Consider the following 25,168-nt stretch of genomic DNA (forward strand, 5'->3'; position numbering starts at 1 on the left):
TGTCAGACGGCTGCCTTACCACTCTGCGCCACAAGAGGCTCGTGGTATAAGGTAGGGGTAGTCAATCTGTGGTCCTCCAGAATTGGACTGCAATTCCCATGAACCCCTGCCAGCAAACGCTCATGGGAATTGTAGTCCATGAACATCTGGAGGACCACAAGTTGACTACCCCCGGTATAAGGCATGCATGAAGGAAGAGCACAAGCAAAAAGGGGTGATGAGTCCTGATGGTGGTCATAACAACCATGTCTGTGAAGATTCACTATGGAGCACACGTGGAAGGGGAAAGCTGAGAAAAGGAATGGAGGAATTTGTGCAGAAACTCCCCATGTGGAAGTTTCACACCCAGTCTGACCTGGCTGGAAACCATGAGGAGTAAGGGGCAAGATCAGTAGTAGTGAGCATGAAGTACTTAGAACAGATTCTAGAAAATGCTAAGGCAGTCCAGCCAATTATTATTAAAAGCTTTGTGGCCACGACCACCTCTGAATTTCTTATTGCAAATAGCTTAGTTGATTTGACTAGCGAACTCTATGCTAATTAAATGAGATCAAGGAGAGTAGGTTCCCTCTGTGTTCTTTGCTCCTGTTAAAGCTAATAAACATTTCCCAAAGTATCTTCAGGAGGGAGAGAAAGTAGCCTAAAAAGGGTTTTTTTAAAGATTTGTTTCTGGCTGAGTCGTTCCCTGATTTGCATTAGTAAGGTTATTCCAGTTCTGTTCCATGAATGGCCTGAAATGACATATCTAAGCATAGTTCGGTTAATGCTGATGTATAACCGAATACTGCCACAACTACAGTTTGATTGACACCCTTAGTATCAGTCACAGACGCATGCAGTATGTACACACCCAGGTTTTCTGGAATGGTTTGTTCTCCCGCTGCCATACCTCCCCTAAGTGGATGGGAAAATCCAATGCACGATTGATTGTAGAAGAGATAGGAAATTCTGGCACCATATATTATGTTTCAGCCAATGGATTGCAGCCATGGTTGGCCATAAAAGGTAAAGGTAAAGGTATCCCCTGTGCAAGCACCGAGTCATGTCTGACCCTTGGGGTGACGCCCTCCAGCGTTTTCATGGCAGACTCAATACGGGGTGGTTTGCCAGTGCCTTCCCCAGTCATTACCGTTTACCCCCCAGCAAGCTGGGTACTCATTTTACCGACCTCGGAAGGATGGAAGGCTGAGTCAACCTTGAGCCGGCTGCTGGGATCGAACTCCCAGTCTCATGGGCAAAGCTTTCAGACGGCTGCCTTACCACTCTGCGCCACAAGAGGCTCCTATGGTTGGCCATACATGAGAAGTTATTGCATTCCTGGAATGAGGAAGCACACTGTACAGGGAAAGGCCTTACTGGACTGGACCATGGTGGTGTGATCCAGAGAAACATTAAAGCACCAGTAGGGGATGGACTGCCTAAGTCTATTGTGTGGTATGTCTCCATAAACCTAGCATGAGGTTGCACACCATAGGCTCTGTGCTCTATGCAGCATAAACAGAACATTTGGATTTTAGCTCTTATGCGGATGCCCCACTAATGTTAGCAGAACTTTGCCATTTCTCAGCCATAATGATCAAGAGAGCAGCTTTATGGAGCTCTTCTTCAACACCTGCCACGCGTGAAAAATAGCATGGATGTGGATGGAGAAAAATGCTTCTCATTGTTACCAAAGTAAAATGGATGTCATATTCGGAGGTTTAGAATGTAAAAAAAAAACACATTATGAGCAGTACCTGCAATCGGCAATAGAACCAGTCCTGATTTATTTATTTACGGCATTTATAACTCACCTTTCATCCTGTGATAAATCGCATTGCGTGTAAGTACTATGACCCTCAGAATTCCTAGGGCTGATTCATGCCTGCATGCTTAACTGCTTCAGGACTGCAACATCAAGTGAAAAACATACCACATGTCCGCAAAATTAGAAGAAGAATTAGCTGACACATCAACCTTATGAGGCAGGTTGGGATGACTGCCCCAAGCTCATCCAGCAAGCTTCCATAGTAGAGTGAGGATTTGAACCCTGTTAAGAGTGAGGATTTGAACCTTCCCACATTCTAGACCAGGGATTCCTTCATAAGAGCTCCCCAGAGGCAACGGAGCCTTTCCCAGAAATTTGGATGGCCAGTAACATTACTAGACGTCACTGGTGCCCACTTCCCCTATTGCAGGGGTAGTCAACCTGTGGTCCTCCAGATGTCCATGGACTACAATTCCCATGAGCCCCTGCCAGCAAACGCTGGCAGGGGCTCATGGGAATTGTAGTCCATGAACATCTGGAGGACCACAGGTTGACTACCCCTGCCCTATTGCTCTACAGACCTAGTCTCTTTCTCCACAATGGAAATCGCAAATTATCAATTGGTTGGTTGGTTGGCTCCTGCATCTTACTTCTATGCCCACTTCTTTGAGGGGCATGGCCCCAATTCTGGGGTTCCTCGAAGCCTGAAAGATATTTCAGGGGGTTCCTCCACCATCAAAAGGTTGAAAAAGGCTGCCCTAAAGTGACATTTTAACTGCTACAATTGGATGGTTCTTTTCTGCAGAGGAGCATTCCGTTGAAAACCCTAGAAATTGTTCCCAAGCGCATGGGTTAAGGTCAGACCGCAAAAGAAATCCCATTTCTCAGACTAAAACAGTAACACGGAATTAATTAACAAATTGGCATGAAATGTAACTTTTTAAAAAAAATTGCAAGTACTTTTACGATGGTACCAGTAGTCTTGTAAAAGTAAAAAAAGAGAGAGAGAAAATCTCATGTGCAATTATCCTTTAATTTCTGAAGCCATTAGGCAGCTTGCTGGGTTTTTAAAAATTAGCATTTCCCACTGTATTCGTAGCTGGCGATGCATTCGTCAAAGGGAAGAATTATGTGCTTACTGACTTGTAATCAGCAACTGAACAAATAAGGAGGCCAGGGGAAAAGAGGATGGAATTTAATGGGGAAACTCAAACACATGTAAGACGCATCTGTGCAGAGCACCAAGAAGGGAGGGAGGAGGCTGTTTCCTCAATAAACAGCATCCCCCCTCCCTGAGCATCCCCTTCCCCCTCTCCTCCGAAAACCATGTCAGTGATCAAGGAAATGAGAACGGGGCTTGATTCTCTGATGACTCTGTTCTCGGTACATCAGATCAAGAAAAAGCAGAGATGGGAGGTGCCTGTTCTGTGGGGATAACGAATTCTACACGCCAGCATTTCATCTGTTCCTCTTCCTCATTAGCTGGCTTCTTCTGTCAAAAAGCGACATCTTTTATAAGCTCCAGAGCTGGCTCACTAAATAAGCACCGGTTTTGCTTGGAGGGCGTGTGTGTATGTGTGTGTGTGTACATACACATACAAAATCTATATGTGAGAAAATAACATTTGATTAGCAGGCTGTGCATTTATGCTCCGATGATACAAGCAAGAAAACAAATAAGAGGGATTTTAGTAGAAGTATAAAATCAGCTTCTCTGTTGATGACTGATACAAGATATTCTTTTAAACAAATCCTGACTACTTGGGACATCAATGGCTCTATAGCGGGATATTGTTTAAATAAGTCTCAAGCAGAAAGGTTGGGGTTAAATTGAAGACAATTATTAATACACGGATATTTGAAGCCACTGAAATAAAATGTTCAACTGCTCCAGTTTATTTGGGGACGTGGTTATCCTCAAATTCAAGAGATTAATTTAAAAATAAAACTACAGTCAGACATTTTTTTAAAAACTTAAAAAATAAGGTCCATTATATATATCTTGGATAGGGAAAAGAGCAAGTTTTAAATAGAAATGTTTATAGAAATATATACCAACTGATTAATCTTTTTTTAAGAATTAGGTTATTTCAGAACAAGAATGGAATATAGTTTTAAAACAGGTCCTCAATAAGTACTGAATATAATAAGTATTAATATGGTTGCAATTACTCTAAAATATTGTATTTGTCACATTATGTCCCTTATAAGGCAGAGTTATCAGATGCCCTGTTGGTGTCTTAGCTCTTTTAAAAAACAGATGAAAATGTACTCTTTTTTTACTTGGAAGGTTAGGAATATACCTAGTTAATAACAATTATTATAGCTTAAATGGTACAGATATTTGTCTCATAGTGTTAATTACCTGTTAATCCATAAATTACACTGTTTGGTTTAACTGAAGATTACACATCATGCAAACACAGAAATATGATACAAGATTTATTAGCTGCATAATTACTAATTACAAAGAACTGGGAAAATGTTAAAACTTTCACTGTTAACTCTTGGATTCAAACAGTTTGATACTTGTTCACATTTTCCTGATTACTTGTACCTGTACACGTTTAGAGATGAAAGACAGCAAAAAAAACAAAAAAAAAAACCCTTTCCCTTAAAATGCTGGTCGTCATTTTTTTAGTTACTGGCATTAGATAAACTATTGATTTTTGTAATTGCTATTCCGTGATGTAATACATTTCTTTACATTTGTTTTAGTGCAAAACTAAAAAATTTAGTTGGAAAACTAAAAAAATAACATGACAAAAATCTGATCAGCCTTCATTTGAGGAAGAGCTGCTTGTAATTGTAAAACTAGGTGGGGCTGATGGGAAAGAAAAACATTGTAATGGGTGGGGGGGGGGCTCTGAAGTCTTCAGATCCTCCTTCCTTCTGTACAACATCAAAGGCCTCGTGAGCCCCCTCCATGAGGAGGGATGAAGAGGTGGCCTACCAACAGAAAAGTAACTTCTTTCCAGTGTATTAAAAAGAGGAGAAAGCCAACTTTAATCCAACCGGCAGGGTGCGCAGCTGTTCTTCCTTGGCAGTCTGCATGGGGTTTCTAAGCCTCCCCACGGGGCCTCCCCAAACCTACAGCTGGAGCCTTGATTAACCCATGATTAACAGCCCAGGACGTTGTGCCCATTTACTCTTTCCCACTTCGTGGCTTTCTGCGCTTTGTCATGTCCTTGCACGCTCCTGAGGTGATTCGATTATTCGTTTTTATTTAATCATAGGCTTTAAAAATGAAATAAAGTCCACACGCCATCCAAAACATCAACACCGTTTCCATTTACGTTTAGGAAGACAAAAGGGGCACGGTGAGGCAGGAGCAGGCAGTATGAAGCAGAGCATATGGCACCTCTGAGACTGCGCCCCAACAAGTTCAGTGGCTGATTGTGCAAACACTCCTTCGCCACCCGGAGCCAGCCCTGCCATTTGCATTTTTTCAGAGATGCATCTCATCAAGGGCTCATAAATCACAGGAACTCGTCTAAGGGCCCCCAAAGCCCATGTTTCTCAATATCTATGCTTCTTTTTGTTTTTGTTGTTTTTCTGAGGGCACACATTTCCCCACTGCATTTTGCTTCCTCCCCTGCAGAAAGTCCATTCAAGTTTTCATTTTAAAGTCTTCCCATCCCAAACCTGAACTTGGGGGCTTATGTATTTTCTCCTCCGCCCTCAGGAGCTAAAGGGAGAAATGGAATGCTGCATGCAATTTCTGAAAATATCACTGTAATTTATGAAATCTAATTCCAAATACTCTTTGTCATGACCAATGTCCTCTAACACCCTGGGACCTTTTAAAAATAAACTGAAATGGTAAAAAAAAAAAAATCAAAATGTTTTCTGCTGATTCTTCTCCTCCTTCCAGACTAGATCACCCTTTCACCGTCCCCCTGACTAAATTGGCAAATGTGTATATTCACTGTTCACTGATAGAGACTGCAGCAATTTGACAGAACAATAAAGTAAACACACTTTTCAGCCAAGGGGGAATCTTTCTGAAATGGATCCCAGTAGTGCCGAATGGATTCTAGGATCCCAAAGGAGTCAACCACAAGCTCCCTTGTTTATTTTCAAAGAAGAAAGTTCAGAGTCTGGCTGTGTTGTTCTCAATGGAAAGAGGTGTGAGGAATTCCTCTAAGAACTTTCCCATGTCTCTCATTTTTGACACTTGGGTGCCCATACAACAGTGGGAGGTCTTCTAGAGTTCTGGCCCTACTGGCGGACCTCCTGATGGCACCTGGGTTTTGGCCACTGCGTGGGCTAGATGGGCCATTGGCCTGATTGAACATGACTTCTCTTATGTTCTTATCACATCTTTTCCCCCTTCAGTGGTTGAATCTTTCCTTTAATCAGCTACGTAAGGGATCCTGTTCAAGGCAGGATCACATAGTGAATGGGATGTTTGAACTATGTTCGGTTTGGTGATGTCCACTCCACAAAATAATACCTACTTTTGGATATTGGAGGGCATCACTGAGGGCAAATGAGGGCTTTGGTTGCGCTAGACTAGAGTACAATATTTGTTTGAAGCTGGTCAGATACTGAGATCTGTCAATGGCTTTTGACACAGTTCATTTTTCCACTCTTGCTCACTGGCTGGAATACAAATTCAGTATCAGTGGAGGGATAGCCTTTAGTGAGTCGGGTCTTTCTTGTCCACTCTAGTACAGAAAATTTGTATGAGAGTAACAAGGCAGGGTGTTTATGATCTGCCATACTGTCAACTCTGTTCTTTAATAAGGATGCTGACAGATCATATGGACCTTTGGTGTGGCCTGCCACCCCTATGAGGGTGACACCCAGCCCTGTAGGCCAGGGGTAGTCAACCTGTGGTCCTCCAGATGTTCATGGACTACAATTCCCATGAGCCCCTGCCAGCATTTGCTGGCAGGGGCTCGTGGGAATTGTAGTCCATGGACATCTGGAGGACCACAGGTTGACTACCCCTGCTGTAGGCCGTTTTCTCAGCCTCCTGATAAGCTTGGTTCAGTTCTGAACTATGAAACCATGCTCATGTGGCTGTGTCAGAACATGGTTGAATTCAGACAAGATGGGAGTAATGTTGGTTAGGAAGGCTGATGCCTTAGACACATTTCTTTCGAAGGGAGTGGAGCTGACATTTGCAGAGCAAGTTAAGGGCATGGGGCGCTCCCAGACCCAGCCTTGGCATCTGAAAAGAAATTTGGCAAGCCACATCTGGTTTGACATCTCTCCCATTTCTTAGACTTGGCTGACCTGGCTATGTTAATCCATCTCATACTTTGATAATGCTAATGTTTTCTGTACTGGGCTGCACTTGAAAGCAATCTATAAGGACCAACTATTTCATCATGCAGCAACCTGATTATGATTGGCACTAGCTGATGGGAACACATCTTTCCTATTTTAGAACAGCTGCAATGGAGGTTAGTTTGTTTCTGAGTCCTTCAAGGTGCTAATTTGAAGCCCCGCCTAGCTTAGGACTTGCATATCTGAAGGACCTTGTCTCCTTGTATGTCCCTATGCATCAATTATTTATTTATTTAATTTATATACCACCCTCCCCCAAGGCTCAGGACAGTTTACATGGAACTGGAATAAAAACACCTTCTGCTTGTGTCCCAACTTAAAACTGCCCACCTGTTATCTACCATAGCCCAATCATTATCAGTCATGGTTCCTACTGTGATCTCTTCTCCCTGAAGAAAGAATGGCCCTAAGAAGTTTTAAGAAGGTTCGTTTTTATACCCCGCTTTTCACTACCTGAAGGAGTCTCAAAGCAGCTTACAATCACCTTTCCTTCCTCTCCCCACAATAGACACCCTGTGAGGTAGGTGAGGCTGATAGAGCTCTGACAGATCTGCTCAGTGAGAACAACTCTAACAGCACTGTGACTAGTCCAAGGTCACCCAACTGGCTGAATGTGCAGGTCTCTAGTATGCTGGGGTGGGGGGGGGGTGTTCTACTGCCTCACAAACCTTGAAAATTGAAGCAGTGATGGTCCAGGGTTTGTGAATGGAGCACATATCAAACCACAACCCAATAACATTTTCCAAGTTTGTTTCCCATCTGTACTCTTGAGAGGGAGGACAGAAAGAGATGAGCCACTGTTTGACTCTCGTGGCCCTTTCTTATACCCCCAGGATAATGCTGATTGCCATTTTGGGTTCAAGAAGGAATTTTCCTCCAGGCCAGATTGGCCCAGAAATCCTGCATGTTTTTTTACCTTACTCTGAGCATAGAGCTGGGATCACTGAGAGAATCGAGAGGGAGGTAGCTATGGATTTCCTGCATTGTGCAGTATCTCTTTTGGGTCTATATTTCTATGTTTATTTTTCTTTTTGCTAGGGATTTTAATGGAGTTTGAGCTGTTGACATTATGGGGGGGGGAGTTAATGGGGTTTAGTTGTATCTGGAATTCTAAGCTGCCTTGGGCCACAATGAAAAAGCCAAGGTATAAATATTTTAACAAATACTTTTTTTCTGACAAGCAGCTTCTTGGCCATTATGTGGAACACATTCCACATAATGGCCAAGGTGATGGCTGGTGAGGACCAGTGCTGAGCCCCACTGGCTGTGCTGCCACTGCCACCCATCTTCCAAGGCTGTCCCCACTCTCCTGAGGGTGGGACTGGCCTCGGAAGATGGGCAGTGGTTGCGGCAGAGCACCAAGTGGGGCTGGTTTCACTTCCTGAGGGCAGGACCAGATTGGCAGTAGCCGAGCACCAAGTGGGCCTCAGTGCTGGGCCTCACTGCCCAGCTGTCTTCTGAGGCTGTCTCCACTCCTCTGAGGGCAGGACTGGCCTCAGAAGACAGGTAGTGATGGCACAGCCACTGTCTGGGCTCCTGTGATCAGGTCAGCACAGCCTCTGCCTTGGCCTCCTCCACCAGCTGCTTCCCTGCCTCTTCTGGTGGGCTCCCTGGGTGGGACTAAGCATGTCACATCCATAGTCATTTCCGTTTTAGGGGGCACACCAGAAGATGTGTTCCATACCAATAAACAAAGCCAGAGAAAACAATGGCATTGAAAACTGATGGCTAATTTTATTTTTAGAAAGATAAATATAACAGTTTTATTTTAGAGGGCGTCGGGTGGATGATATGCAATTCTGGTAGATTTGGCTATGTTTTAATTTGTGTATCGGTTTCTCTTCTTAATGACCCGTTATGCTGTTTTTTATTCTTTCAATTTATTATTCCATTATTTGCCACACTGTGCGTAAGAAGATAGCCAAGATATAAACACTTTGAATAAATAAATAGTCAATTACATGAACAATATATTTTTTTTTGCAAGGAGTGCTATAAAATCATCCAAAAGGGAGGTCTTTCTCAGCCTTGTTTAAAATGAATGCCAAGGAGTTTTATCTCAGTCCAGTTTCTCACAGGAAAAGCAGACCTATGCTGATATTTTCCATCTCACATAAACAGGTGGAGAATCTCCCACGCAACCTTGATCCTGATCACTGAAATATAGCAGAGTAACAGAAAGCAAACATTAGCATTTCCAGCGTTAGGCACTTAGAAAAGTCCTTCCCTCCCCCCTCCCTCTGAGACAACACAATACACTGTCCCATTCTAGCACAGGTGAAAGAAACAAAATGACACCATGCCTGGACATCCAACAGTGTCATCATGAGCCGTTACTCTCTTCTAAGCCCACCACCATCAATGGATGTAGAAGGCTGTAACTCTGCTAAGGGCAGCTTCTTGACTTGCATCAGGACATCTAAAGCTGAGCCTTTAGGGATTCTTGCCAGCTGGCATGAATTATACAAAACTGCACATGACCTTTGTGAGGCAGATGGTTGGCCTCCTGCATCCCGCTCTATGGGTATCCAGGGTTTCTTAGCAAGAACAAGTCACCAAGAGGTTTCCTCTGAGAACATAAGCAGAGGGGAAAGGGCAGAGCCAACCTGGACGTCCTAAGGCTGGGCCGCTGCAAAAGGATCAGCCCAGTAGTAAACCCTCCAAGACTGGCACCTTAGTTATGCTAGTGCGATGTTCTCTAAGCAGAGACAAGTAATGCCAGAAAGGGAACCGAGAGCACAACAACTGTACTGGAATCCACAGCAACACCACCCACACCCATCAATCATACCTTAGTAGGCTAGAATTATGCAAGAGCCTTTACAAATATCAAGCTTACTGTAATGAATTTAAGGTTAGGGGATCACAGTAAAGAAAAGCAAAAAATTGCACACATTTAGCTCTTTAGCTTCTAAAATCAAAAGCCACCTTGCAGGTCATTTGCTTGTTCAAATCAGACAGTGTGTAATAGATCGTACTGGCCATTTAACATCAAGGAATAATGCAACAGGCCCTTTGCACAGAAGGGAACTGTGGTTCTTACATTATGGCCTTCACTGTATGACATTGTAAACACTTTCTGAAACAGAAAAGAATTTTAAATGCAGTTTGTGATGGTATGTTGGTCATCCTCCTGCTAAAGGCAATGGTCTTGCAAGAGGTCAGGGAGTTATTGAGAGGATCTATGGTTTGCCACCCACCATCTACAGAAGGGTGGGAGCACAGCTGACTAAGGAGAAGAGACTCTGAGTGCCATCTCTGGTGGCAGTCATTGGGAGCACACAGGAGGGGGAGAACCTGGATTTCTATTCCTGAGAAGCAAGGAGATAAAAGGGGCATGGGGCAGGCCCACCATCTGTGGCAGCACTGCAAATGATGAGAAAACGTGGCTGAGACTTACCATTTTATTTTTTTTAATTTATTTGTATTTATCTTACCTTGGCCACTTGTTGATGCTCGCGGAGGGCTGGCTGAAGGGAACGCGACCACATGCGCTGCATGCATGCAGCATGCTTGGCGTCAGCACAAGGCAGGACCTATGGCACCTATAAAGGCCCCATGTGTGCAGGTCCCAGACCTATTTGCCCAGGATCACACGGACTGCAGCTTCCCTCCCACCCACCCTGTGTTTGTGAAAACAGCCTTGTTTAGTGTATGAGGTGGATGTTTCATGGTTAATAAATTTGTCACGGCTGCGGGTTTGCATGGGATGGAGCCTGTTGGCAGGGAGTCCAGTGGGTGATTGATTCGGGGCCTCGCCAAGAGGTGGCACGTAAACGAGCGCGGCTGACCCTGCTGGGCGGCCAGGGGCTCGTTTGCCAGGTGGCCTGGGGGCAGCCAAATGAGGTGGACGCCTGTTGGCTCCCCCACATAGGTCGCTTCCCATGGGGTGGACTTTAGTAGCCAAGGGGATCTGCTATCCCAGCTTAGAATGGAGCGGGTCCCCAGGGCGCCTCTGGAGTCTGCGGGTTTCCGTGCAGTCCGCTGACTGCTAGGTCAGGCTCCTTCTCCCATGCTGTGCCAACCCTCTCATGGGGAGGTACTAAAGCTGTGGCCTTGTTTATACCCAACACTGGTATGTCGCGTCTTACTCCAGCCAAAAATGGCCTCCTGCAAGTCCACAGTCATCTCGATGTTTTAAAAACAAAGCCCATGTTTAAAAAAATGAGATGAACTCTTGAACACGCAGCTTGGGATGCAGGCTTTGATCTTGAGCTGAGTTGCAGTGCAGTTGGGTTAACCTTGAACCTGTGTTTTGAGAGGCATTTAGCATAGACTTCCAGGGTCACATGTCACCTGCCCAAGTTGCCTCGCACTCATCTCGTGTCTTCTCTCCTTCTCCCTCCTATGTTTCTGCCTGTGAACAGGAAGACTTCGAATTTGGGGATTGTGAAGGATGGAAGGAGTTTGGCCCACACATCTGAGGGCTTAGCTGAACAAATCTAGGATAAAATAGCTCTCACGTTTTTTTCCCCCCACAGAGACTGTAATGGGAGCTTTGTATGTCCAACCCTGGCTTTAAAAGAAGTCAGATCAAAGCCCTTGGCAATGCAGCATTTCCTTTTCAGATGTAATAAAAATTACGATGCATTAAAATCAGAAGTGAGACTTTTTTGGCTCCCAGAGTCACATTCACACTGAGGTTTCTTTCACAAATGATGGCTTTCTTTAATGTAATGTGTTGGTGTAAGGAAAAAGACGGCACACCTGCTTTCATGTATTAAAATAGACCGAGTTTCATTGGCCTGTAGGATAGCAAAGGGAACCAGAATAGATGGCAGATGTACTAATTGAGCCTCAGTGGACACCATGCTGATCCAGCTGTTGCTCTCTGGGCACCAGATCCCTGCCCACTCATCTTCCCTGACAGCTTCTTTCCTTCGCAATGTGTGAAGTTCCTTCTCTTCTTCCAATGTCCTAATTCTTCCAGTTATATAGGGAGGTGTTCAGATAGGCTGTCCCTTAGCCCTCCTCTTTCAACTCTCTCCTCCGTTAGGTCTGAGCAAGTCCATATGCACTCTAGGGGCTGTCTCAGGGCCTACTTCTGGCTGAGATGGTCACAGAGGCCCATAAGGTATGTCTCCCCAAGAGGAACTTCATACTGATGATGGGGAAACTCTCCATCACTGCAACCTCAGATCAGAAGGTGTATGAGAGCCAGCTTGGTATAGTGGTTAAGAGCAGTGACCTTTAATCTGGAGAGCCAGTTTTTATTCCCCACTCTTCCACATGCAGCCAGCTGGGCGACCTTGGGCTAGTCACAGTGCTGTTAGAGTTGTTCTCACTGAGCAGATCTGTCAGAGCTCTCTCAGCCTCACCTACCTCACAGAGTGTCTGTTGTGGGGAGAGGAAGAGAAGGCAACTAAGCTGCTTTGAGACTTCTTCTGGTAGTCAAAAGCAGGGTATAAAAACCAACCGCTTCTTAGCTAGAGGCCAAAAAGATGCTGCATGTTATCATGGGATCCTGATGCGGCAAAGATTCATTTGATGTAATATATTGTGGCTGTAGAAGGGAGGTATCGTTCCTTTTTGGAAGGTAACAGCTTGAACAAAAATAGTGTCCCTCAAGGATCATCAATAAATGTGCACATGGAATACTATAGCCATATACATACTGGATGGCCAAATTGGGGGCAAACACAGCAATCATAACAAAGATTGAATCAACCAGTATTCCTGGACCAAAATTGAGATTGGTACAATTAAAGCAAAAGTCAAATCACAGCAGTGAGATATGACTGAGTAGGCTTCCGTCCAGTTTGTGTCAAGTAAATCAGAATTCAACCGTTCTATCTCCGCTCCTGGTTGCCAGGTGGGTGGGTTCTCAGAGAGAAATGATTCAGTTCAGGGGAAACAGCAATTCAGTTCTGCTTCTGGTGGCTGATTCACACATGCCTGTGATTATTCACAGCCATGGAATATTCATTCCTTGTGCAATAAGATTAACAAGTATTCAAAAAGTCTAGGCTATCTTTTAGGATAGCTGTCCCCAACCCCCAGTCCGAAGACCATTACCAGTCCGTGGTTCAGTTGGTAACGGGCCGCGGCTCCTCCTCGTCCTCCTCCCTGGCTGCTGCCTTGGGGGCTGCCCTGCCACTCTGCCTCTGGCTCACCTTTGGTGCTCTCCAGTAGCTGCCATGGCTGGGGCTCCCCCTCGGCGTGGCACTGCGCAGCTGCTGCTGGCAGCGCCCCCCAGCAGGTGGTGGGAAATCAGGGGTGCCGGCGGGAAAGCAAGTGGAGCAGGGGCTCAGGCGGCAGTGACGTCCCTTGGCAAAAGACTACCCTCCCCCCCCCCCCGGACCTCAGTAACATTGTCAAGCATTGATCGGTCCCCAGGGATAAAAATGTTGGGGACCACTGTTTTAGGACACAAGAAATCAAATTATTAATGGTATTTGGCCTCAGATAAAATGAATGGGTTGTGTCACAAGTGATGAGAATATGTTGAAAAACAGCAGGGGAAAATTATGGGGGAAAGTTACAACATATTCACAAATACTTATTACTGGAGCTCAAACTAACTTTTAGTCTGAGAAAGAGTGCTTGCACTCGAAAGCTCATGCCTTGAATAAATCTTTGTTGGTCTTAAAGGTGCTACTGGACTCTGATTTTGTTTAGATTGAACTTGTCAGCAAATAAGAGTTGAGAGATTAAATGAGTTTAAATGTAAAACACTCTCAAAAGATCAAATAATAATTGCAACAAATTGGGTGCGGATTTATGGGCTTATCAGCTTCCCAACGAAATGAGTAAATATTTTTGTGGTCATGATTTTTTTTTTTAATCAGAGATGCAATTCTATGAAAATGAGATTCTTCATTAAATACTTATTCTTAGTGGTAGGAAGCAATAAATGAAAACTTTGGGAAAATATAGTCGAGTAAAATCAAGAGCAGAAAAACCCTATCAGGAATGAAAGAGGGGGGGGGGGCAGGAGACCTTTTGGGTGAACAAAGGCGTTCCATGTAGAATCGAAGGACTAAAAGACCATTGTTCCTAAGACCCAAACACTGCAGGGGAAGAGCAGTAAATAATACAGGATATGTCAACAGCAGTAAATAAATGTGGAATTCAGAAGGCAGAGGAAGAAAAGAATGGTCCACTTCAAGACAACAATAGGGAAGGGGAGACAAAGGCTAGGCTGGGTGCAAGGACACCAAGCGACTCTCCTTCTAAAGGCAGGAATGTGATGCAGCATTCTGAAAATGGATAAAATCATTCTGGAAGGCCCTGGGACTCAGAAGGAGATGTTGTTTGTGTGTATCTCAATGAGCTTTTAGCATACTACAGCAGGCAGAAGTGGGGTATGGAGCTTTGCTGGAGAGTCTGCTTTTTCAATTATTGTTATTCCATGATCCATTTCTTCTACCAGAAAACCACTGTGTGTGGCTATGTTGGGGGCTCTGCGAATATCTAGCTATAAATCTGAAAACAGTCACAGAGAAATGCCCAGGAAAGAATGGTGCAGGACCATTAGCACCAAGCCATAACCAGGGTTATAAGGGTTTTTTTTTTTTTTATAAGGACCATGTTTCCCTAGCTTGTGAGAGCCAAGGCAGGGCTTCTCCTCCAATTGAAACTGAAGGGCCCCTAAAATTTACTTATAAAGTATGTCAGCGTAAGAATTCCACAAAGCATCCCCTTCCGTTTTGTTTTTGACTGTTCCAGCCCTGGCCCCTGCCTGGTGGAATGAGCTCCCTGAGAACATCAGGGCCCTGACGGGACTCACACAGTTCTGCAGGGCCTAGAAGACGGAGTTCTTCTGCTGAGCTTATGGTTGAGGCCAGTTCGGACAAACAATATACCAGCCATAGTGGGCCTCTGATGCTGCAATCCAATAGCTTTTTTGCCTGCCCCCAACAAGAGGAACCATATGGAAATATTACCAACTGCTTGTATGATGGATTTAACTATTTAACTTCGGTGAGCCAGTTTGGTGTAGTGGTTAGGAGTGCGGACTTCTAATCTGGCGAGCCGAGTTCGATTCTGCAGTCCCTCACATGCAGTCGGCTGGGTGACCTTGGGCTCAACACAGCACTGATAAAGCTGTTCTGACTGAGCAGGAATATCAGAGCTCTCTCAGCCTCACCCACCTCACAGGGTGTCTGTTGTGAGGAGAGGGTAGGGAAGGCGACTGTAATCTTCTTTGAGCCTCCTTCGGGTAGAGAAAAGCAACACATAAGAACCAGCTCTTCTTCTTCTTCTAACTTCTTCTTCTTCTAAGTTAAGTGTTGTAATGATTTTAATTGTCTTTGTGTTTTAACAATGTTGCAAACCGCCCTGAGGTGGCAGGGTCGATAGGGGCAGTATAGAAATCTGCCAATGGATGGATGGATGGAGAGAGAGAGAGAGAGAGAGAGAGAATTTTCCTCCTGCCGCAGAGGAAGGTGAAGGCAGGGAGAACAGAAGCCTGGCTACAAGCAAGAATCATGTCCACCATAAAGAAATCTTTGTGTTGTGTGAGGTCGTTGTAGTATTATTCCGATAAGAAACATAAATTTCAGTCCCACCTGGAATGTGTTGTATTTTCTTTCTTTCCTCCTGGGAAATACATGTGCCACATTCATTAAACTTACGAATTCTTATGGGGATCTTAGCGACAATTCTCCAGGTCCCCAATACCTTTCAAGAGCCTATGGCCGAAGTATACTTGGTAATAATCAGGCTCATAGAATGACTTTGTACTCTTGAAAGCATCTGGTTGAGAATTTTGAAGATAATAGCAGAAAGAGAGAGAAAGCCACTGAGGCGTTGACCTTGAAAACGGTACACGATCTAGATTCCATTCTGGCTTCACCCTAACTTTGGTTTTGCTTTACTGTATCCACTGGAATTTTTGAAGAATAAAGAATATCAAATAGTTTTTGCTTAAACAAGTTCATTCTTCAGTAATGCCACCTGTGTTGGTTTTCTTCTTCATCCTAGACTTCTGAACCAACTTGCTTTTTATTTGTTCATATGATTCAGATTCAGAGTACCTTTATTGGCAGAAAATTGCAAAGCATAAAACGAAAATTTCAAACAGTTCCAGATATAAAATCTATTGTGAAAGATTTTCATTTAAAATTGCCAGTAAAAACTTTGCTACTTTTATAATAGTTGCTTAGTCCCTCACATCTTTAAATGTCCCGCGGCGCAGGGTGCTGCGGACTAAATAAAACAGTAAGGGCTGGTGGGGAGGAGTTAGGGCGGGCTCTGGATCCACGCCGAGACAAGGACGCCGCTGCTGAGCCGTTCTGCCGCCAGCGGGCCGCCCAGCCCTCGCCGGCCAGTGCCAACATGGCCGCCGCCACCCTGAGACCGCCAGCAAGCCACTGACATGGCCGCGGAGAAACGAGCCGTTGCCGCCCGCTACCAGCCATTGCCCTGCCGCGCACACTTGCCACGGTGAGTCTCCCATTTTGTGTATGCACCAGGGTTACTAAGGCCTATGTTTGTGAAGTTCATTTTTTCCCAATCTCTGAAGGATTCCAGTCCATGAGACTTTGCCTAGGACTTGAGAATTTCTGAACCTTGTTTTTTCAAGCAGTCTCTAATCTGGTTTGTATAGCTGGTCCTACTCTCCACTGATTTATTCATATAAATTCATTAGTGTTGGTGGATATATTATTAACTTGTAATTAGAGAGCTAAGCAGAATTTATTTAATCTACAAAAATACACTCACCCTGTTATATAATAGCAGTGTGACCCCATATCAGCAGTTTCAAAAGGAAGGTACAATTAGATCTACAAGGGTCCCCAGAACCCCCCACAACACACATACACGAGATATGCCCAATAGATACATCACAAGGCAATCTCTATTGTAAAGCAATCTCTAGAATAGTGCCCGCTCTTACAGGCTAATACTGCCCAGAGAAGCAGTGTTCCTGTAGGTATGATATGAAACGTACAAAATATATAATTTGAATGTGCATGCATACTTTGCATTGGAGATCATCAATACCTCCCTCCCCCCCATGTAAATTGTGTCTTCACTCTTTTTCTGGTTACGCAACTCCACATGAGTCCAAGCAGGGGTATTCCTAATGTATTAGCTGTCCACTTGGATTTATGCTCCTGGGGTTTTTTCTGTGCCTGACATAAAATTAACTCATTACATTAACTAATGGTGTGTACACAGACACCTCTCCAATGATACAAAAATCTATATCCAACCAGCAGTTAGATATAACAAAGAACTCAATCAGAGGGAAAATTTGCCTGCAGCACTAAAAATAGGCATTCAGTAAAAAAAAAAACTTGCTCATTGATAGCCTAGCTAGGCAAAACCCTTTCCTTTTTATCACTAAATTCATCTTTGCACTGTTTGATGGAACAAATTAAACCTGGAGGCAAATTAAAAAGAAGATATATCGATTTGGGGGAGTGATATTGATTACAGAAAAGAAATAACAGGAGGCTGTGATGTAGAAAGAATCTAGTCTACAGTTTTCTATCCCAGCTCCCCTCCCCAGTTCTCGGTGCATTTGAATAACTTCACCAGGAAGTTTGCTTAGAATAGCCTTTTTCAACCTTTGGACCATGGAGGAGCCCCTGAAATGATTTTTCAGGCTTTGTGGAGCACCAGAAGTGATGTCAGCTGACCACATCTCCCTGCCACACCCTCCTAGAAGTGACATGTCATCAAGAGTGACATCACTCTTTGTGTTACCAGGCAGTTGTTGTCCTGCAGGGCCCACAAAATGGAGCACTTCCCCCAGGCCTTTGGTCAAGGCCAATGAAACCATGTCATCAATCAGAACCTGGAGGACCCTCTCATCACCAACTACGTCTCACAGGCAGATGTGGAAAACCACAGCACAGAAATACGAAATCGTGAGTTATAAAATTATCTTTAATCTTTAAACAGCCCGTGGCGCCACGGGCGCCACGGACTAAATAATTCGTTAAGCCCCCTTGAGGTGGGCTTTGTCCGTGATGAGGAAGGGTCCGGGTTGGACCCTTCCTCATGACAGACAATCGGAGGGACCAATCGGCAGGTGCGAAGCACCTGCCGATTGGTCCCTCCGATTCCCAGCCTGAGTAAGCCATCTATCCATCTATCCCGTGCTAAATCTCTATCTGAGGCACTCACGGTCTATAATGTTACTGTTAATATCTTCAGGAATTTCGGGCAACCGCCATGCACTGCTATTGTTAAACAATCCTTGTTTGATGCTGAATGTCTTTCCTCCAAAAAACAAAAAAACAACTGCGTCAATTGTGTCATGAATTACACTATACTCACTTCCCAAGTGTTGTCATTTCCTATTATGGGAAATGAAAAGAGTGCCATACTTTATTAACCGGAAAGAAACACACCTCTTCTATTAAAAGGAGGTCTCAACTTCTCCCTGCAACAAAGAGTAAAAATACTAGGAAGTTTTGGTCATTAGTGGCAGACCAGAAATGACCCGATAAATGTTTAACATATAAAAAATTAATTAATTCCCACTCATACAGGAAACCCAGAGCCGTCAAGATACCCCAGGGTTTCACAAAACCCTAGTTGAGAAAGCCTGTAAATATTAGGGCTTTATCTTTCAGTATGAAATGGGATACATTGTTCAAGATGACATGGCACTCACTCCTCTTTAGAAAGAATACTAGATATTATAAAGGACCAACACATTACATTTTAATTATATATATTGCTGTTAAGTTCTGGTCAACTTATAGTGACTTCATAGGGTTTTCAAGGCAGGAGACATTGAGAGGTGTTTGTGATTGCCTGTCTCTACACAGTGCACCTCATATTCCTTGGTGGTCTCCCATCCAAATATTAGCAAGCCTTCCATCCAAATTCTAACGAGCTGGTTAGATCCTCGCTCACCAGAAATCCCAGGGCAGTTGTATCTCCTTTCCGGGGGCACATTTGGTTGCAAACCTCTGTAATATACAGTACAGAAAGACCAGTACAAGGCTGCTTGTAGTGAAACTCACAATAGAGACCTCCCTTCCAAGGAAACACTACCAGGAACATTGAATGTTTCAAGTTACTGGTTCCTTTCGTCCTACAAACTGTTCGTATATCCATTTTAGCCTGCTGCTATAAATGGTAGATTTTAGAAATTATGCTGTGACCACATAAATGATGGGTATGGTGGTTGTGTGGAGGTAGGGCTGCCAGATCTGGTTTGGGAAATACCTAAAAACTTTAGGGTAGTGAAGCCAGAGGAGGACAAAAGTTTGGGAGAGAAGGGACTTCAATGGGGGATAATGTTATAGAGCAGCTGTCCCCAACACCCAGTCCGGGGACCGGTACTGGTCCATGGATCAGTCGGTACCGGTCCGCAGGTCCTCCTCATCCTCCTCCACAGCTGCTGCCCCGGGGGCTGCCCTGCCATTCTTCCGCCGGCAGTTGCCATGGCTGGGGCTCCCTCTTGGTGTGGCACTGCGCAGCTGCTGCTGGCAGCGCCCCCCAGCGGGCGGCAGGAAGTCAGGGGCGCCAGCGGGAAAGCAAGTGGAGCAGGGGCTCAGGCAGCGGCGATGTCCCTTGGCAAAAGTCTACCCCCTCGAGCCTCAAGCGTTGACCAGTCCCTGGTGATAAAAAGGTTGGGGACCACTACTATAGAGGCCACATTCCAAGACAGCCATTTTCTCCCGATGAACTCTTTCATGAGGAGGTCAGTTGTCAACTCAGAAGATTTCCAGCCATCACCTGGAATTTATGTATGGTGGTCCTCTGCTCATAGCCAATGGCTATAAGTGGTTTTGAATGCTACCATGGCAGAAGGGTGGCATCTTTATGAAAACTGTCATTATCTAAGCAATCATTTAAAAAAGGACACGGAGGGCCAGAGCTCCCACACCTTTCCAGAAGCGGAACTGAAGGCCTTGAACCTCAGCAGCCATATAAGAATCCATTCATTGACTCTTAAAACCATAATCTGAGGCTATCCTATTGCACTGTCTTTCATAAAATACCTGGAATTTGTGAGCTATATTTATGCTCCTTAGGCTGTTTATATACTGGGCTAATGTTCATTTTCACATTGTTGCTAGGTGACAACACATCACAAGGAACTAAGATCCGAACCACATGTTATGTGTTCTGCAGGAATTCGCATTCCCGTAACAAATCTCCACACCTCGTTTCCCAGCAGTACTAATCAGACACACATGCGGTGTGACATGATCCCTGCCTGCATTCCACATCACTGTTGGTCCTTGATGGGTGTGAGGCAACTTATTGATCCACCCAGTGATTGATTACTGGAGTGGGTAACGACAAGAAGAATTGGGGGGATGTGGGACCTTTTCATTCGGAAATGACTGTGTTTTAAATGTACTGGAACTATTTATCACATTTAATAAGAAGTCTATTTGATAAAACATTATTCCCCCTCCACCTGCTTAAATTTAACATTTAAAACCTGATTATTTGCAAATATTTCAATATAACATCAACATTTAGAAGAGGAAGAGTTGCTTTGTACACCCCACTTTTCTCGACCAGAAGGAATCTCAAGGCAGCTTACAATCCCCTTCCCTTCCTCTCCCCACAACAGGCACCCTGTGAGGGAGGTGGGGCAGGTACCTTTTCCGCACCAGTGGCACCACACTGGGCTGCTGCTGGGTGTTTGCAACAGGACACTTTGCCCTGCGTTGTCCGAGTCCAGACAGGGGAGCATTTTCCCCACCAGATCCAGTCCATCCCATATTTATGCCTGTAGATGAGGCAGCCAGGCCAGAGAGATTCCACCACACCCCGGGGTGGCGTGGAGTATTTTTGTTCAGTTTTAAGAAGGTGGGATTGTGTTGTAACGTACCTTCTTAAAAATGAAAAAAATGCCTCAGACAGAGCCAGCTGGGGAATTTTTTGTGCCTTTTGGGACACCGTAGTCGGGACAGGCCCAGGCCAGCTTTGACATCATCTAAAAGCGGGCATTAGCCTCGCAACCAGACGAGCACCAGCCTGGGCCAAATTCCGCATGTGGAATTGGTCAGAGCCTTGATATTACTGCTCTGTGATTAGCCCAAGGTCACCCAGCTGGCTGCATGTCAGGGGGCAGGGAATCAGTCCCAGCTTACCAGATTAGAAGCCACCACGCTTAACCACTACACCAAGCTGGCTTTACATGATTTCCACATTTAGAACACTGGTGCAGGGAACAAGTTTTCAAAAGTAACATGCAGAAGGATAACAGCCTGCTAGGTAAATCCAGAAGAGTTACTAGTCTACATAGATTTGGGTGAGTAGCCATGTTGGTCTGAAGTAGCAGAACAAGATTTGAGTCCAATGGCAACTTTAAAGCTCACACATTAAATAAAACTTGGTCTTAAAGGTCCTATTGGACTCAAATTTTGTTAGTCTACAAATAGTTAATGAGAGGAGAAAAAGAATATTCCACTTTACTTTCCACACCCAGCTTCTCTTTGCAACAACAACAAAAAATTGAGAAGACCTGATCTGAAGCCATCTTAAATAAGGAATCATGGCAGAGGGATGCTTTACTCTCCCCATGAAGCAGAGTCTTAAAGGATTGACATCTACAATGCCTTTAAGGGTTATGAAAGCAGAGCTAGAAAATGCCAGTATTTTACATGGTCTAGCAATATCATGGTGCATGTTTCTGAAAAAAATCAGAGAAACCCCAAAGTCACTTTTTTAAAGTAAAATTTTTACTTAAAGGTAAACAGGGGGGGGGACCTTATATATTATATACTACAAAACTGCTATTTCATTTATTTATTTATTATTGTATTTGTTGACTGCCTGACCGACTCATGGCAGTTTACATGCAACATTTAAAATACATTAAAAAAAATTTTTTAAGTATAAACATAAAGCTTCCATTTAACAAGAGATATCTTATTCTCCTCTTAATGTTACGGGCTACAAACTGCATTTTCCCCACAGTTAGTATATGCAGTTTGGAGATCCTTTATTTCTTTTCATCTGAATTTCTACTGTTCAATATTGTCTAGTATTAGACTCAATTTTCTTCTGAATTCCAGCATCAGAGATGTAAGTCTTGCTGTTGTCTTACATTCCATCATTTTATTTCACCAATCTATAATGTCTGGTAATGATCCTTTTTTTCCATCTGGATGCATATAGAATCCTAGTAGCTGTTACCATATATTTAACAAGCTTTCTATACATGTTAATATTATTTGGGACCATATTTAATAACATACTTGTTGGATCCAGCACAAATGTAACTTTCAATATCTTTTGCATCTCATCGACCATTTATGCACTGGAGGTTTCATGCCGGGCTGCAGGCTGGAGTTTTAGTCATGGCAGGTTGCCCCACCTCTTCCTGCATCCACACGGGGGAGCATTTGGCCCAGTGCGCCTCATCTGCCCCCGATTCTTGCTCCTGCACAAGAGCTGGGGCAGTGAAGTTCCCAGTGCATAAACGGTCATCGTGAATCATCATCCAGTATTTCCTAGCTTTCTCGCAGGTCTGCTGCATATGAGAGATGCATTTATAATCTGAAATCTTCAACATTTGCCACTAAAACTCTTAATGATTCTTGCAATATCTTGTGGGGCAAGATACCATCTAAAAACCATTTTATACCAGTTTTCTTTTGATAGTCAGATAACTCTTGACGGACACTAGGTCACCAGGATCCAGAGAGTGTTAAGATCTGGGTGCCAATCCAACTGGAAATATTTGTGACCACAACCCACTGAAATCAATATGACTTAAGTAAGCCATGGCCCACATTTTAGTGGAATGCACAATACAAAACTCAGCAGAGTTACACCCATTTAAATCCTGTGACTTCAATTGATTTGGAAGGGTGCAAATGTGCCTAGTCACGACTTAGGGCCATTTCGCACAGAGCTCAAAGTTGCTATTTGGTTGCTGTTAGCGAAAGCGCTACTTCAACTAGCGAAATGTAACTAGCTGTGCCCGTAACGCACAGCTGCGGTTTTTGCGGAATTTAGCACTTTCACTTCTCGTCACTTTCGTAACCCACAGGCTTCCGGTTCTCCGTCTTTTCGCTACAAAGGAGGTCCCTTTTTAGCGCTTCTGGCCTCCCGTGCCCGTCAATCAAACTGCGGGCACACCTTTGACCTCGACCCTAAAGACGGACTTGTCGGGGTCCCCTTTTTTTTTAAAAACCTTGGGAAACCCGTAGCAACGCGTTATCGTCAAATCATTGGCGCCCTTTGAACGTGTTTTCTATTGTTTTCTATGAACCAGAGGTTGATGCATTGATATGTTTGAAAGGTTAATCCCCGCCCACAGTACACGCCCACAGGTTACCTGCTTATATGCACCTGGGCAGACACGCGGTCGGCCTCTCTTTGTTTGCGTAGCCTACTGCCCGCAGCACAGGTTAACGTTGAAATGGAGAGGATTATTGTTCAATTGTTGGCTCGGGTGATTGCGTTGGTCCAGCGTATCCGCACCACTGTGCAGCATAGGAGGGCTGCTTCAGAGGAATACCGAGAACGTATTGCCAGAGCGATGACCAGCAGCACAAGACGTTCTCAACGGGCAACCATGGCGGCAAAGAGGCACTGGCAAGCTCTGGCAGAGGTCCGGTCCCCCCCCCGGTTCTGGGCGGACGAAAGATCCTCTGACTGGTGGGAAAATTTTGTGTGGGCTCGCTGGGATGATGACCACTGGATTGCCAACTTTAGAATGTCTAGGGGGACATTTTTTGAACTCGTGGAGGCTCTACGTGGACGCATGGAGAGGCAAGTCACTGGCATGCGGCGCCCCGTGCCAGTGGAAAAAAGGGTGGCGGTCGCATTGTGGTACTTGGCAACCCCTCAGTACTTCCGGACAGTAGCCCAGCAATTCGGACTCGGAGTCACTACGGTTGGCGATATCCTTAAGGAGTTCTGCCTCGCCATGGAGGCGGAATTGTTCAGCAAAGTCGTGTGCCTCGGAGACCGGCTTGGAGCGGTGAGTATCATTCGATCCCCTTTGCCCTTTAAATTTTTTTTCTTGTTTGACAGGTCAGCAACGAAGACGCGATACACCCCACGCTGACATGCCATGGCTTATATTCTTTTCTTTCCCTTATTCCAGAGTATGGACGGGTTTGCCAGGCTCGGATTCCCGCATTGTTTTGCTGCCGTCGATGGAAGCCACATCCCTATCCGTGCCCCCGGGGGAAGCATAAAGGAGTACGGTAACAGGAAGGACTTTTGTTCTGTTCTCCTGCAAGGAACTGTGGACTTCTCAGGTCGGTTTATCGATGCCGAGGTGGGGTGGAGTGGCAGGAGGCATGATGCCCTTGTTTTCAGGGAATCCAACCTCAGGAAAGCCATGGACGAAGGGGTCTTTGTTCCAGGAAACCCCACCGCCACCATTGAGGGCGTGCGTGTGCCGCCGTTGGTGCTCGGGGACGGAGCCTACCCAATACGACGCTGGCTCATGACTCCCTACAAGCGGCCAAGGACAGACGTGCATAGCCACTACAACCTCACTCACTCCCGGGCAAGGAATGTAGTGGAGCGTGCCTTTGGACGTTTGAAGTCCCGGTTCCGTTGCCTGATGTCCCGACTCCACGTGCATATAGACAATGTGACTCCGCTGATCATCGCGTGTGTCATTTTGCACAACATATGCGAGGACAAGGGACATAACATCCCCTTCCCTGTGGATGAACCTGATCCTGTTGTCCTTGAGGACACACAAGACATCCCTGAAGCAAGGAGAAGAAGAATCTATGCAGAGGGGTGCAAGGTTCGGGACGCCATAGCCACCCACATCTACAGAAACAGGAGGCGTGTTTAATTGTTTTTCCCACTCTCTTGTTGTTGAATAAAGTTTTGTGTTCTTTGTTTAACCTTGTCTTGTGCGGTTTGTGTACTTTGCCAGCAAAAAAACGGGGATTCTCTGGTCCAAAAGCACTTTGACAGCCCTAAACGCTAACTCCCACTGAAATTGACACACACAACACGGAAGCGCTGAGCGGGGAAAGTTCGGGGAGGCGGGTAGCCAGGAAGTATTGGCGACCCCTGTCAAACCGGAGGATCAATCCACTTATGTTCCAAGGAATAATTTTATTGGTGGGCAGCTTTGATACATTTAAAATAGGGGTGGTCGATCGGAGCAACGCACGTTCGTTCCCTAACCGTCATTCCGAAGATGCCGAAGCCACGGAAGGGCTCCTTCTGGCAGCGCGCCGAGGCTGAGGCACTTCTGGAGCTGGTGCTCCA

General features: G+C 44.9%; 2 protein-coding genes across 4 annotated transcripts in view; one reads left to right on the forward strand and one right to left on the reverse strand.

Moving 5' to 3' along the window:
• The window catches only part of PHF21B (PHD finger protein 21B), a 189,532-nt gene that overhangs the window by 70,788 nt on the left and 93,576 nt on the right, over positions 1 to 25,168 (reverse strand). The gene's annotated exons all lie outside the window — the stretch shown is intronic.
• On the forward strand, positions 23,174 to 24,235 carry LOC143823982 (uncharacterized). The gene is made up of 3 exons (XM_077310763.1): positions 23,174 to 23,906; positions 24,033 to 24,176; positions 24,227 to 24,235. Exons 1-3 carry the CDS (start codon positions 23,343 to 23,345, stop codon positions 24,233 to 24,235), a joined length of 717 nt encoding a protein of 238 aa, XP_077166878.1. The 5' UTR covers positions 23,174 to 23,342.

Source organism: Paroedura picta, chromosome 14, assembly GCF_049243985.1.
Source record: "Paroedura picta isolate Pp20150507F chromosome 14, Ppicta_v3.0, whole genome shotgun sequence".
NCBI classification, from domain to species: Eukaryota; Metazoa; Chordata; class Lepidosauria; order Squamata; family Gekkonidae; genus Paroedura; species Paroedura picta.